The sequence below is a fragment of the Bombus vosnesenskii genome, unplaced genomic scaffold (genome assembly GCF_011952255.1).
Source record: "Bombus vosnesenskii isolate JDL3184/JDL3185 unplaced genomic scaffold, Bvos_JDL3184-5_v1.1 scf7180000013358, whole genome shotgun sequence".
NCBI lineage: Eukaryota > Metazoa > Arthropoda > Insecta > Hymenoptera > Apidae > Bombus > Bombus vosnesenskii.
Window position 1 is genome coordinate 199,233 of NW_022882992.1, and position 15,880 is coordinate 215,112.

The window sequence follows — 15,880 nt, forward strand, 5'->3', positions numbered from 1 at the left end:
CGCGATTGGTCGAAAATACACATTAGTTTAGCGTGTATGTATTTTTCCGTTCAAGTTTTATTACCAGTCTTAATAGCATCCACGAAGATACCGAGAACAATAGTCAACACCTCATGGTGTGCCAGAAACGAGGATATATACAAAGACTTAAAAATACCAACGGTCAAAGAAGAAATCGGCAGGTACGCAAAAAAATACAAGGAAAGAATGGCAACACATCCAAACCAATTGGCTGCTGAAGCGAGCAAAACTCTCATAGAAAGAAGACTAAAAAGAAAACACCCCACTGATCTCACTAAAGAAATAAAATAGTCAAACTCGAAGATGGTATCCCGCTGGGGGTAGCCATCTACATGTTATTGAGCAATTAAACTAGAAAAATTTATCGAATGTCCAGCTGGACAAATTGTAAAGTACAAATAAAATAATAATAAAAAGAATAAGAAAAAACATGCGCTTGTATTAAAAATGTATAAATGGTTGAATTTGAGAAACTGCTTGATTTCTACCACTAATCTGCTGCAACAGGTTCTGTTATATTTTTGCTGACAATTTACTAACATAACCGAATATAATATATGTGGACGTAGTACTAGAGGATACTTAATAGAGGAGGTGAATGTTCGACAATACCGAGAACCGACTTAGATAGTTGATGTGAGTTATACTCCTCTAGCGTTATGCTTGGACTTAGATGTTAGGCGTTAGATTTTGTACTTAGTTGTTGACTTTTCTAGCGGTGTAGAAGAAGTAAAGTTGGGTGACGATGCTGTGTCGGAGGAAAGCTAGCGATGGGTGTGTCTAGCGCACGGGACCATCGAATTTGTTCATGACATTTTTGGTCAGGAAAGTGAGGGCAGTATACGTTGCTTCTGATTGGATAAACGTAGGTTGATGGACTAGGAAGGGTCTTAGCCGCCCTCGATAGAAAGTTGCTAGTGGGAAGCATCGTACGTGAGAAAAACTAACTTTCCCGTGTCAAGCCGTAGTAGACAATACTCTTTAGAAAGTAATTTAGAAAAATGATGTTTGTTGGGTCTGAAGGACCTTAGCTAGCAAATTACTGGGATTTATGATGGGTCCGTAAGACTATTGAGGGTACGCAGCAAGGATTTTTTTTTTTTTATTTATTTGTTGAAATTACAATCAATTCTCGCGTTGAGAATTTTCAATAATTTTTCTGGCGTGGCGCAGTGACATGGCTGTTTATTTACAATAAGTTAATACTTATTATAGATAGGTATAATTTATAAGTATTATAAGTAAGTGCATATGCTTAATTTGGATAATTAAATGAATCTGACGTTTAGGTCTAGCGGGTAGTGCCTCTTCAGCCTGCGAGTCTGGTCCGTCGTATCGAGTAGTCCAGTGATTAGAGGGTTTCGGTGTTTGTTGATTCTTTTGCTGTATCTGTTGCTATATTTTGCTATTTCCTCTTTGACGGTGGGTATCTTGAGGTCGCGGTGTATTGTTTCATTGGTTACATACCAAGGTGCGTCAATTAGGGATCTTAGCGTTTTCGATTGAAAGCGTTGGAGTATTTCAATGTTGGAGTTACTTGCTGTTCCCCATAGTTGGATTCCGTAGGTCCAGACAGGTTTTATTACGGTCTTGTAGAGGGTAATTTTATTCTGTATATTTAGTTTGGAGCGTCGGCCCGTGAGCAAATAGAGTTTTTTTAGTTTGTCCTTTAGTTGCTTCCTTTTATCTGAGATGTGTGTCTTCCACGTTAGTCTCCTGTCCAGGGTCATGCCCAGGTATCGGACTATGTCCCTGCTAGGAATTGTTGCATTGTTGATGGTGACCTGGGGGCAGGTTTGTTTTCGGAGCGTGAAGGTTACATGTGAGGATTTCTTTTCGTTGACTTTGGAGCCCCATTTGTGAAACCACTTTTCCATGGAGTCGAGACTTCGCTGGAGAGTGGATGAGGCTATTACCGGGTCAGCGTGGGAAGCTAATAGCGCTGTGTCGTCTGCAAATGTCGCTATTGTTATATCATTTGATATAGGTAGGTCGGCAGTGTAGATGGAGTACAGTAGGGGTCCGAGGACACTACCTTGGGGTATGCCGGCTTCTGTTGGGAATGTTGCGGAAGTGGCGTCTAGGTATTTAACCATGAATTGCCTATTGGTTAGGTAAGATTTTAGGATGGAGTAGTAGGGGTGGGGTAGGATCTTTTTAAGTTTGTATAGTAGCCCTTCATGCCATACTTTATCGAATGCCTGTTGGATGTCTAGGAAGACCGCTGAGCAATATTTTTTCTTTTCGAGTGTTTGGCTGATCGTATGAGTTAGGCGGTGGATTTGCTCTACTGTAGAATGATGTTTTCGGAAGCCGAATTGGTGATCTGGGAGTGTTTTCAAGTTCTCTAGGATTGGAAGGAGTCGCTTCGTGAGCATCTTCTCGAATAGTTTGGACAGGGTAGGTAAAAGACTGATTGGGCGATAGGAGCAGGTTTCGTATATCGGTTTACCGGGTTTAGGGATGAGGGTAATCAATGAGATTTTCCAAGCCTTAGGATAGTGTTCCAGGCGAAGGATAGCATTAAAAATCGATGTGATGAGTGCTATCCCTTTTGTGGGAAGTTCCTTGATTGCTCTATTGCCTATTAGGTCGTGTCCTGCTGCTTTCTTGGGGTTTAGGCGACTGATTGTTTCTATAGACTCAGCAGAGGAGAAGGGTTCGATAGGAGGGGACATTTGGAAGGGGGTGTGCAGGTATTCAGTAACGTCCGCGGCGGCTTGGGGGGAATGGGGTTTGAATACTTTTGACAAGTGTTTTGCAAACAGGTCGGCTTTTTCTATAGGGCTTCGCGCCCATCCACCTTGCGGACGGCGGATAGGTGGGATTATTTGTGGGGGGGGGCGTGTGAGTTTCCTGGAGGCCTTCCATAGTGAGTAGTTGGCGTCGGCTGTGGGGGATAAGCTGGCGAGGTATTTATGGAAACAGTCGTTTTTATAGTTTCTTAGGGTTCTGGATAGCTTTCTAGTTGCGTTGTTAAGTTTGCGTTTGTCCTCCGGTGTTCTATGGGTCTGCCATACTCTTCTTAGTCTTCGTTTTTCTGCTATTTTTTTTAGTATGTAATGGGGATATTCTTGTTTGCTGTTAGATGGCTTTGTCGGTGTGGAGAGGCGGATTGCGTTTATTATGCTCGTGTTTAAGTATTCCGTGGCTGCTTCGATATCTTCCTGTGTTTTTAGTGGGGTGAAGGCTGAGGTTGAGTGTGTAAAGACTTCTCTGAAGAGCTGCCAGTTGGTGTGTTGGTTGTGAATGGTGCCATTAGGTGTATTCTCGATGATTGTTGAACTGACTGTTGCTATCACGGAGAATGATCAGAGGAGAGATCAGCCGAGGAGTTGATCTGGACGTGTCTTGATGGGATATTTTTAGTTATGAAGAAGTCGAGAAGGTCGGGTATTTTGTTGGTGTCAGTGGGCCAGTATGTGGGTTCGTATGTGGTGAGGTAGTTGAGGTTGTTGTTTGTTATGCTGTTTAAGAGGTTTTTGCCTCTTGCTGTAACCAGTCTGCTGCCCCATTGGATGTGCTTGGCGTTATAGTCTCCTCCAACTATGAATCTGTTGCCCAGGGTGTCCAGGAAGTTATCAAAGTCTTCTTTGGCGATGGAGTGTCTGGGAGGGCAGTATACTGCTGAGGTGGTGATTGAGCCATGACAGTCTTCTATTGCTACGTTTGTTGCTTGGAGGTAGTCTTTCTAGAATGATGGGAGTTCGTAGTGCTTAATACTTGCTTTGATTATTATTCCGGTGCCACCGTGGGCCTTTCCGCTGGGGTGTTGGGTATGGTAGAATTTGTAACCATTTATTTTCAGGTAGCTCTTGTCGGTGAAGTGGGTTTCCGACACGACTGCTCGAAGGGATGAGTAAGAAGTTTCCTACCATCGTGGTGGATAGATGACTGTGTGCGTGAGGAAAACATAGCTTGTTTTATTAGAGGGCTATTCGGATTTTCCTAATGGGTGCATACCCGCTTTCTCCGTGTTTTAAGTACGCCTAATAAACCCAAGGACCTCTCTAAAAACCGACTGTTTCGAGAATATTTTTAAGCTTTAGAAATTCTTCAAGACAAACGGATTGAAGACACATGGCGAAACAATACAGGGAAGTGAAAGTTATGGTGGGTCCTTAGGTTTATTGAGGGTCGAAGTGACGTTACGCAGGCCGGTTGTTGTCCGGTCGCGCGGGCTGGCATGCAGATGTTTTAGGCGGCATAACAGCTGGTAACAGGTTTCCAACAGAATCTGCTAAAACAGATTTGGTTATCTGAATACTTATTTGCGTCGCGCCCTATACAACTCGTGGCACAGACAAACAAAAGAAGTAACATAAAGGACATCGTCACACGTCATGTGATATCAAGAATTCATTAAAATAACCCTTAATAATATATGCGAAACGATGTACATACTTGTTAAAATGTTAAAATGTAAAAAGTGACGCATGTAGGCTGGAAGTTTTGTACCAAAAATTATATTTTCCTAACTACTTATTAAAATATATAGATTTTTAGAGAATTAATAAAATTTGCATGCAAAATGTAGTAAGGAAAACACATACATTTATTTATCAGTGCAAACGTTTTTGAAAGTGGAATTCATTGTTACGTCGATCAAGGTAGTATTATGTATTGTATCACCTGTACCTCACATAACATGCTCGATTCTCGACGCTTGCTAAGGAAAACCATCTGAAAATTGAGTCGCTTCGGTGCTTTTTTTTGTATATGAGTGTTGAGATCCAATTATGTGATCGTGAATGGTCATTCCCAAAAAGGAAACCTTGTAACGGGGATCAAGATCATATAATCGGGTCTCGTGATTCACATACCGAAACACCGAGCAGAGACACTCTGTTCGTTTCTATCTTTAAAGAACTAGAACTTCATTGTCTTCCATGTTGATTTCTCACGACTCAATTTTCGGACAGTTTTCTCTAGCAAGTGTCGAGATCTGTTTATACGATCTTGCTTATAATTACTAGAAAATTTATCAGTACCAATAAAATCACGCGTAAAGTAACCAGTAGTAAAATGTACTTACTTTTATGTTTATGTTTTCAATAAATGTTTCTAAAGTAATTATTTACAAAAGAAAAATTTCGTAGAAAGTTATATATCTATAAAAAAAGTATCGGTTATGAAAATTAATTTAATTTGTTTTCAATTATTTGAATCTGTATGCACATCTCTACATATATATATATGACAACGATGTAACATACAGTAACAAAAAATCGATTATATTTATTCCTTGGAACTGAGAAGTAAAGTTTATATGTGTCATATTGACTTGTTTCTTTAATATAAATAGTTCATAAAGGTATTAGAATTAGTATTTGTTTTTAATGTTACGCGTTTATTCTGCTACAGTTTATCACAAATTAAATTAAAACTACAAGGATTTTAATGTATATCACTAAAATATTTTATTTGATTATAAGTAACGTTACATCTAAGAAATCAAAGTGTTGAACACTAACTTAATCTTTATTAACATTACAGATTGCAAGCATGGATTATGATGATTTCTTCTTCGAAGAAGATAAGATGTTGGTTTCATACAATTGATTATTTACTTATTGATATGTGTTACATTTCAATTTAAATATGCTTCCTTTTTCTTGTAAAATGCATGTTTGTATGCCACGGTACGGTGGAATAGTCTAGTGGATCAAACAGTACTATCTACAAGTAATATAACTGTAACAAATATTGTCGATGAATCTAAAGAAAGTTTTGTTCCATTAACCACTGTGCCATCAGCTAATGTGCAATTGCATCAATTTACTACAATGGAAGATCGCATGTATGCATTTTTATGTTCCACTATCTTATCTTTCATTTAAATTTCTTTTACTAACATTTTCTATAATATATTTAAGAGATGTTACAAACTGTATATTTTCTGTTTCTTTTAATCATTATGGAACGTAGACCAGATGTAGAACTGGTCAGTCAAGATCAGTCTCTTCATCATCTACCCAATAATACGTAAGTTTTGATAATAATGTGTTTAATGCTAAAGTTATATTTTAATGTATTAATTGGTACTTAATTTGTTTATAGTGTTTCATAAAAATTAATAATATAATTCAGTATTTTTTAGTTTAATATTTCTAAACATTTAATTATTATCAGAACATTCAGGTAAGGATTTTTTTGACCAATTATTTGATACAGATTTGTATTTAAATTGTTTTATTCTTCCTTATCTATATATTAAGCTTTATTTTATGAAATGTCATACCTCTAAGCTTTTAAAATTATTTTGTATCTATTTATGCACATTATTAACTGTTAAAATATATTATAAACAATAATATAATAGATAGTTTTATGTTAATGTACAGCATACTTTATATATTTATATGCATTTATATAAGAAGTATTATTAATTTATTATTATTATTGTTATTATAATAAATATGTTTATAACTTATTTCATGCTAAGAATATGAGTATGGAAGTAAATTGTATCAAATAAGTATTATACAAGTATTTTATGTGAAACAATATATTGATGTATTCTTTTGTTACATTAATTTATACAGGGGTATGACCATAACTTCTGGAAATATTGTAATACAAAAAGATAGCAGTAATCTTATTGGCATAAGTATTGGAGGCGGAGCACCATTATGCCCCTGCTTGTATATTGTACAAATTTTTGACTATTCACCTGCTGCTATAGATGGTACTTTACAATCAGGAGATGAACTTGTAGCAGTAAATGGAGTATCAGTTAAAGGAAAGACAAAAGTAGAAGTTGCAAAAATGATACAATCTTGTGATTCTCAAGTCAGTATTAATTATAATAAATTACATGCCGATCCTAAACAAGGTCGTACTCTTGATATAGCTTTGAAAAAGGTATTTATTGTCCAAACTTATATATTTATTATAAATGGTTACATTATTTTAATCCTTAAATTAATTTTAGGTAAAACATAGATTAATTGAAGGAATGGGAAGTGCAACAGCAGATGCACTTGGATTATCACGTGCCATTCTTTGTAACGATGCGCTCGTACAACGATTAATGGCATTGCAGCGCACAGAAAATTTGTATAGAGGTTTAGTTTCCCATGCTAATGCTACTTTACATAGTTTTTTTGATTTAATACAAATATACAAAGGTATTGTTATACATTTTTAAATAAATTATCAAATTCCAAAACTCATTTTTAAATTTAACTGTATCAAAAATTATTCAATTTTGAGATTATATATATATATACAAATATTACAATAATATTTTGCTTTAATATTTTAAGTATCATTATATTGCATATTTTAGTATTTGGTGATGCCTTTGCTGCAATAGGAGTAAGAGAACCACAACCACGAGCTAGTGAAGCTTTCAGACAATTTGGTGAACAACATAGACAAATGGAAAAATATGGAATAACAATTTTAAAAAATTTGAAACCTATATTAAATGATTTAGGCACATATCTTCACAAAGCTATTCCAGATACTCGATTAACCATAAGCAAATATGCTGATGCAAAATTTGAATATCTTTCTTATTGTCTGAAAATAAAAGAAATGGATGATGAGGAACAAAGTTACGCATCAATACAAGAACCTTTTTATCGAGTGGAAACAGGCAATTATGAATATCGTCTAATCTTAAGATGTCGACAAGAAGCTCGTGCAAAATTTGGTAAACTTAGATCAGATGTACTTGTAAAACTCGAATTATTAGACAATAAACATGTTCAAGATGTCGTATGGCAATTGCAAAAATTTGCAGCTGGTTTAGCAAAATATTATACTAATACACGAGATTTATTATCCTCTGCAATGTTATTTCCTGTTGAAGTTGATTTATCACATTCTGCATTCCAATATAAATCTACTGGTCCTCAAGTAATAACTGATGGAGAGGATGTAGATGAATTTGAACCTGAAGAAAAAGCAAATATAAATGAAGATTTACTTATAGATACACAAAACTTTCCACTAATAACATCAGAATCTAACAATATGTAGCAATGTGCTTCTTGCTTTCAAAGAATTTTATGAACTATTACGATATTTTATTAATATTTAAATATGAATGATATTATATATACAGTGAGCCTTTTCTAGTGTAACATACTTTTACTACTTTTAATGGAATTCTGCTCTAGTTTCATTCTTTTTCATAATACAAAAAACGAAACCAAAGATTATTATTTAAAAAGAACCATATAATTCTAACAAATCTGTATAAAAGAAATATATATATATTGTATTATATATTTTTTCTTTTTTTTTGTTTCTTTTGCTATTTTAAAAATATTTAAATTTTATTAAAATTGTCTTCATACATAAGTATTCATTGTAAGGTATAAAAATGTATTTGTTACATTCTAAACTATTATAATAAATGTATATTCTATGTCAAATGAATATTATTTTTGTAAAAATTATAAATATTTTAAAAATTTTTAATATTTATTATTTAAGTATGATCAAATTAAATTATTCAAACACTTACTGAAATAGTTTAATATGAAAAAAATTTTCTATAACAATACTTATGCAAAAGTATAAAAATTGCAATATATAATGTATGTCTATTATTATTACATATATATATATTGCAGTATTAATTGATTTTAAACAATAAGATTCTGTACAATCTTTTGTACTAATATCTGTAAATACTACGAAACTATAATCATGAAACATATCTACATATTTCGACAATATTATGAAATGCTCAGAATAATTTTTAAAAACTATTTATGTTTATATTTATTCGAATACAAAATATTATCACATACATAAAATAATATTAAATCTTTCTGCAATATATTTACATATTTTTTTAACTATTTTCTAAATGTAATAATTGTTTATTTAAAAAATCTCAGATTAGTATATATCTGTTTCATTAAAAAGTAAGGATTAAGTAAATCACAAATAATTATTTTATGTATTATAACTTAAGTTAAACTAATATGCTTATTAAACATTTACTATATTTATTTATGCATTTATTCATATCTACTATGTAATTTTTTAATGTTTTTCGTCATTAATGTTTGTATTTAATTTTACTATGATGCTATTACATAGTAATACTGATACTACGTATCATAATATTAAAATAGAAAACTCGTTGATTTCTTTAGTAAAAATTTCATTTTAAAAAGATTTGTTAAAAAGAAGTTAAATTTATATTTTTGAAACGTTAAGTATCATAACTTTACATTTTTTCTGCAATATAGATTAGTAATGTATATTAAATTATTAAAAAATCAATTAAAATTTTTTAAACAAATGTACGAATTTAAGTATTAATTTCAAAATACTCATTCTAATTAAAACTAAATAAAACTAATTATATCTAAGATACTGTATATATATACATATATATTTTTAATAGCATAACTATAATATGATAAAGTTTATCAAGTAACTAGTAAGATAGTAATTAAGTTTAACATGGATATATGCAGCCAGAGATTCTCTCGAATACAGCATAAATGAATAGAACTAGGTAGAACTGACAATGGGGTTATTAACGGATCCTACGGCAGGATCTGGAAAAATAATAAAATTTTTATTGAAACGAGAACGACCACTTTGTTTCTTCTTATACATTAGCGGTATTGTTTGGATATTACTTCTTGCTTTGCCCATATTCAACGATAGTAAGTATGAAATTGTATTATCTAAATCAACAAAAAATTAGGTTATGTTATAAAGATAATCTAATAGAAAATATTAACATAAGTAATTAATATTATAAATATCAATTATTTTTATTATCTATATTTGCTACATAAATAAAATAGGATTTATATATAGATTATTTTAGTTTATTATCAGAATGACATCATACATATATTTTATATTATTTATACAATGTGTTTTGTATAATGGATCAAATATTTTTAAGGTGTATAATACTGATTGTATAATACTGATTAAAATAAGAAAAAATATGTCTTATTAATATGAATTTATAAAATAATTATGAAGATATTCAGTATTTTATGTCATCTGTTAAAGTTGTAAGTGGACTGCAGATTTTTATATATTTATAGGAAATTTGAAAATACAAGATTGCACAGAATACACATAAAATAAAAAAATATATAAATACCCAAAGTATCATGTTTTCTATAATACTTGATAGATAAAACAATTCTCTATTGAGAGTCTATCTTTTTAATTATATTGTAAAGAATATGAATGTACATAAAAATCTGCAATTTACTTACAAAAATATGCAATATAGAACTGAGATTATATTTCAGCATTTCAACATATTATAAATTATAGAATATATCTAAGAGTTATATATAATATAAATGTAAATAGAACATTTTTTTTAATATTTTTTGTTTTTACCTGAAGATTTTTGCATTCAAATAAAAAAAAGTTAAAAATATGGAATATATTATATAAAGAAGTAAAATAAAGGTCTGACTTTAAACAAACTGTTATTTTTGTTTTTTTCTGGTAGATAGAAATATTTATTTTAATGAACTATATTATATGTAAATTAATTCTTCCAATACAAAGTAGTAATAGTATTTATTGCATCATCCATACATTATTCAATATTTTTGAATACTATACATAATATCAATCTAACATATATATATATAATAATATTAATATATAAATGTCCTAAATATGTGTATTTTTTAAACATGTAGATACCTATTTCTCTGAAAATGCTTTATTGCCAGGATTGGTTACGAAAGAAAGTAACTTGGCGCAAACAGCAAAACAATATTATATACACTTAATCCATGAAATGAAACGATATCCCGATATAATGCCATATGCTTGGTTAGCTGCAAAATTAAATCAGCTTCATTTGGATGTTTTTACACATAATTTCACATTAGTATATCCTTTTCAAGAGCAACAGGTAAATGAAAAAACGTATCATTTATTTTTATTAGGTAGTTTCTCAGATATTTCTTTAAATTAATTATTAAGTGAGTTATACTATCATCAAAGAAAGACAAAATTTTGAAAGATATAAAAGGTATTTCGTAAAGATATAAAGATTGGTACATTTATAGTTTACAGGCCAAAATATATATGGGATTATGAGAGCTCCAAGAGCAGCTAGTACAGAAGCAATTGTAGTTAGTGTCCCTTTTAGACCAATTAATAGTATTTATTTGGATACTGCACCTTCTATTGCTCTTCTTCTTGCATTTGCTAAATTTTGTAGAAGTAAGTATTTACAAAAAATATAATTAAATTGTTTTTTAATAATTCTGATAGTATTATCTTATAATAAAATGAGAAGTGTCTTTGTATTATGTACAAATAGGCTTGGATAACAGTTTTGAAGTATATAAATATCATACAAGAACATGAAAATAAATAGAAGTTTTAAAATCAATATGTGTAAAGATAAAAATGTAATTCTATATAAGGATTATGCTTATTTCTTATATAATATAATTACTTGTATTTATTTAGTTATATACTTTTATTTTATTAATAATGTATTAAAAACTTGATTTATAGAACAGAAATACTGGGCAAAGGATATTGTATTCCTAATAACAGAACATGAACAATTAGGAATACAAGCGTGGTTGGATGCATATCATGGAGTTACTAGTGGTAACGAAGGTATACTTGTATCTGGAGATCTTCCTGGTCGTGCTGGCTCCATTCAAACTGCTATTAATTTGGAATTACATTCAATGAAGATTACATCTATTGATGTTAAAGTATGTTTGTTTTATTAAATTTTAATTAACTAAAATTCTAGAGTAGAATTATTATTATATATTTTTATTTAATTTTAATTACCTAATAATCCTTTTCTATTCTGTAAGATTTGAACATGTGTAAATTTATGTACAAAAATATTTAAATAATTTATGTTGTATTTTATTTTAAAGCAAAAAAAGATTAAGAGTCAATTTCATTGAATAAATTTATCGTCTCTCATTCATCTGTTTGTTAAACAAAATTAAAATTTTTATTTCAGCTGTATTAAAAGAAATGAAATGAAAAAATGAATGGATGTTTATAATACTTGAATATATCCAAAATGTTTCAATTTATGCAGTAATTATTATTTATTTGACAAATATTATTATTCTTAAATTGTAGATAATTTAAAGGAAATTTGTAAAAATATCATTTTGTCTAGAATCATATAAAGTTTCCTTTTTCTCTAGGTAGAAGGATTAAATGGTCGATTACCCAATTTAGATCTTTTTAATTTGGCACAAAATATGATAGCCAAGGAAGGAATTCGACAATCATTTCAAAGACGTTTTGATGTTAAATATAAAAATAAGTTTAACTATTGGTGGTATCATTTCAATACACTTCTGATGATGATTACAAGTCAAGCTACTGGAATTCCAACAGGAAATCATGGACTTTTCCATAGGTATTTAATAACTATAAAAAATCATGAAAGATTTATTGTTAGTTTGTTATTCCTAATACATATATATGATTCTATTTACAAATCTAAAAGTATTTTTTTCTATCTAGCATATTTCAAAACGTTTGTAATAACAGATTAAAATAACATTACTGAAATTAATGATGTTAATATGCATAGTATTAATTAATGTATAAACAAAAACCATCCTGTTTTATGTCTTATTTGGTTGGTCAGATTTATAAATTCTCTTGTGAGAAATACTGATTATTTTACTTTTCAATAAGGATTATTGTATTTTAATTATTATGGTTTTCTCATCATTTAATAATTTTCCTTTAATTAATATTATTATAGGTTCGGTATTGAAGCGATTACTTTGGAAGGTTTTGAAAAGCCTGGTCAACAAAATTCTAATGGAAATTTTTACCAAATTGGTCGTATTGTAGAAAGTATAGTACGATCGTTAAATAATTTATTAGAACGTTTTCACCAATCTTATTTTTTTTATCTGCTTCCATCAACAGATACTTATATTTCTATTGGTGAGTGAAAACTAATGTTTTATTTTTCGTTATTAAAAAATTTACAAGCTTAGAAAATAAAAAATCCATTGCAATATATAATTATATACAGAGTTAGTCTTTATATATTTAGTAATGAAATATAAATAATTATCATTGAAAAAATATTTTAGGACTTTATATAAGATCTTTAGTCTTAATTATTGCTGGGATATTTGTAAAAGCATTTTCTATTTGGCAAAGGCTTCAAGTATCCACTTCTGTAGAAGATAAGAAAAACACAGTTACTAAACAGTCAAAGGTTTGTTTTTTTAACTTTCTTTTTACATGTTTAACTAATAAATAACTTTAACTAATAAATAAGCTGAAAATTTAATATTTTATAGAATATAGATAAATATAGAATATTTGTTTAAGCCATAAATTGATATATTTTCTGCAATTATAACAAGTATTATATACTTATAACATATACTTTTTTTATAGAATGATGGATTTGACATTGGCATTATTATGTCAGAAATATTATGGAGCCATATTTGTGGTGTTGTAATTGCAACATCCCCATTCCCACTTACTTATTTTGGTAAAAAAGTAAATTCTCATACAGAAGACTCTATATATTTCGGTTTTGTTGCAATAACTATCTTAACATTAATATGGCCATTTTATTCTAGAAGGTAACTCATGTTAATTCATTAACTGATGCCATAATAAGTTATACTTAAATTAATTATTGTTACTTCTAGGCAAATGAAGTATAAAAATGCAGCTTTAGTTTGTGTGATTGCACTAGTAGAGTTGGGTACTGTATTAATGTGCATAGCAATGCATAATTTTTCTTTGGCACTTCTTACTGCTGTAATTTATGTACCTTTTGTATTTGTTCTACCAATAACACCAAAACAAAATCTCACCAAGTAAGTACATTTTAAACATTAAATTCTTTTTAGATCATATTTTTCAAAATATAAAATAAAACGTATTGTCCAATTTGATTTATATTAAAATATTTGAAATATTATAGTTCACATAACTTATTAATTTACAAACTGTTTTTCCTAAATACAAAAAATTATTAATTACAAATTATTATTTCTTATTCTTTTATATAATAAAAACATTTCTAAAGGACTGGAATATTATTTAGAATTATTAAAATTTATAATAAAATTATGTTGCAGATCGCGCAAAATGCTTTCTTTTATGTGGGTTTTTCTACATCCATTTATGATTGCAAGTTTATTCATAATGTCTTACACATACATATATTTTTTTTCTGATTCCCTCCCCTCAATTTTATTTCGAGGATATTGTGCTACAAAACAAGCATTTGTTTTTAGTATCATGGATTCAATGATTTATGGGAATTGGTTATATAATGTAACAGTTTCCACAATGTTTCCTATTTGGTTTATATTTTGGAACATTTTATGTTTTAATATAGTATGAATTCCTAATATGTGTAAATAGTTCTTTTTATAATAAAAATTATAATTATGAGAACTTATTATTATTATTATTATTATCTAAGGATTTTATGAAATACTGTATACTGTATAATAAGAAAAATTTGTTAGTATCACATTTCATCAATATGAAAAACTATTTATATTATTATTTATTCTTCTTAATTAAGACGCAATAGACAGTCACTGCCTACTATACATTGTATAGAATACTTATTTATAATATTTAGAAAGAAGTTGAATTTTTGAGATTCTAGATTACCACATTTGTATTATTTTCACTGTGATGATAATAAATGTATAATTACACAAAAGTTTAAATAAAAATCTGAAGCTTATTTTCGATTTTGAATACTGTATAAATTTAATTTGTATAATATATTCAACTTTTTATGTGATTATAAAATATTTTAATTAAATTATTGCATAATGAAAATAAATATCGAATAAAAAATGGGCTTACTTAAATAAAAACTTTACTATAGGGAACAAACAATTACTGACGTTTTTCGCAATCTTGTAATTTTCAACATGTAAAATACAAAGATAGAAAATATAAGTTCTAAAGTGTAGAATCTATTGGTTCAACAATTAAAACTGGGCATTTTTAGGTTCCACACACACGTTACTTTGACGCCATAATTACTAATTTGATAATCTACCAAAGATTATCAAAATGTATTGCATGTGATGCCTCGAAAAAATGGAGCTTATAACAGAAGATAACATCTTAATATAGTTACCACAAATATATTTATAAAAATGCCTTTATTTACATATGTTACGGGCGAAGTTCGCAGAAATGATACGGAATTGAGATGGGTTAGGGTCAAGTTATAGAAGAAGAAGACTTGGAATCTCCGAGGAAGACGCGTGGGACCAGTGGCGATCTGAGCTGATCAACGAGGGAGGCGAACATCAGGGAGACATGGAGAAGCCGCTGCGGCCTCCCGCTCACATACAGGATGACCCAGGCGCTTACTGGACACGGCGTGTTCGGCGAGTACCTAAGAAAAATCGGACGGGAGACGACAGACATTTGTCACCACTGCGGAGAGGGCAGGGACGCAGCGCAGCACACGCTGGTGTTTTGTTCGGCGTGGAAGCTGCCCCGCTACATTCTGCGGCACGCCATAGGAGAAAGATTGACCCCCTCAGCGATTGTAGAAGCGATGTTGAGAGGGTCACAGGAATACAAGGCCGTCCGCCTCTTCTGCAAGCGAGTTATGCTCGCGAAAGAGCGAGCAGAAAGGGAGAGAAAAACTTTCACCCTTGTAGGATAAGACGATGGAGGAGGATTGCAGTCAGGCGACCTAGAGCCGCTCCATCGCCGTCCCAACGGACCACGACTAGAAGGGGCGATAGCGCTAGGGATAATGGCGCCCCCTAACGCCAAATTCAATAATCAGGAATTATTAGGACTGGCTCGAACAAGAGGACGCGGGAAGGGGGTGCAACAGAAGTTAATTCATAAGAGGTTCCTGGAGTACTCCTGTCAT

At 30.6% G+C, this 15,880-nt stretch overlaps 2 protein-coding genes across 4 annotated transcripts; both read left to right on the plus strand.

Annotated features, from left to right (window-relative positions):
• The first annotated feature begins 5,205 nt into the window (after positions 1–5,205).
• On the plus strand, positions 5,206–8,408 carry LOC117237141 (PRKCA-binding protein). Of its 3 annotated transcripts, XM_033500816.1 has the most exons (5): positions 5,206–5,335; positions 5,518–5,564; positions 6,567–6,885; positions 6,956–7,151; positions 7,313–8,408. In XM_033500816.1, the coding sequence occupies exons 2-5, from the start codon at positions 5,527–5,529 to the stop codon at positions 8,008–8,010; spliced, it is 1,251 nt and encodes a 416-aa protein (XP_033356707.1). In that variant the 5' UTR covers positions 5,206–5,335; positions 5,518–5,526; the 3' UTR covers positions 8,011–8,408. The 3 variants fall into 3 exon arrangements, with proteins under 3 accessions (XP_033356707.1, XP_033356706.1, XP_033356705.1); XM_033500815.1 differs by lacking the exons at positions 5,206–5,335; positions 5,518–5,564 and adding an exon at positions 5,678–5,821; XM_033500814.1 differs by lacking the exons at positions 5,206–5,335; positions 5,518–5,564 and adding an exon at positions 5,950–6,006.
• Positions 8,409–9,520: 1,112 nt separating this feature from the next.
• LOC117237139 (glycosylphosphatidylinositol anchor attachment 1 protein) lies at positions 9,521–14,418 on the plus strand. The gene is made up of 10 exons (XM_033500810.1): positions 9,521–9,662; positions 10,677–10,894; positions 11,052–11,208; positions 11,509–11,717; positions 12,174–12,391; positions 12,746–12,933; positions 13,086–13,213; positions 13,399–13,592; positions 13,662–13,832; positions 14,097–14,418. The coding sequence occupies exons 1-10, from the start codon at positions 9,521–9,523 to the stop codon at positions 14,362–14,364; spliced, it is 1,893 nt and encodes a 630-aa protein (XP_033356701.1). The 3' UTR covers positions 14,365–14,418.
• Positions 14,419–15,880: the final 1,462 nt, after the last annotated feature.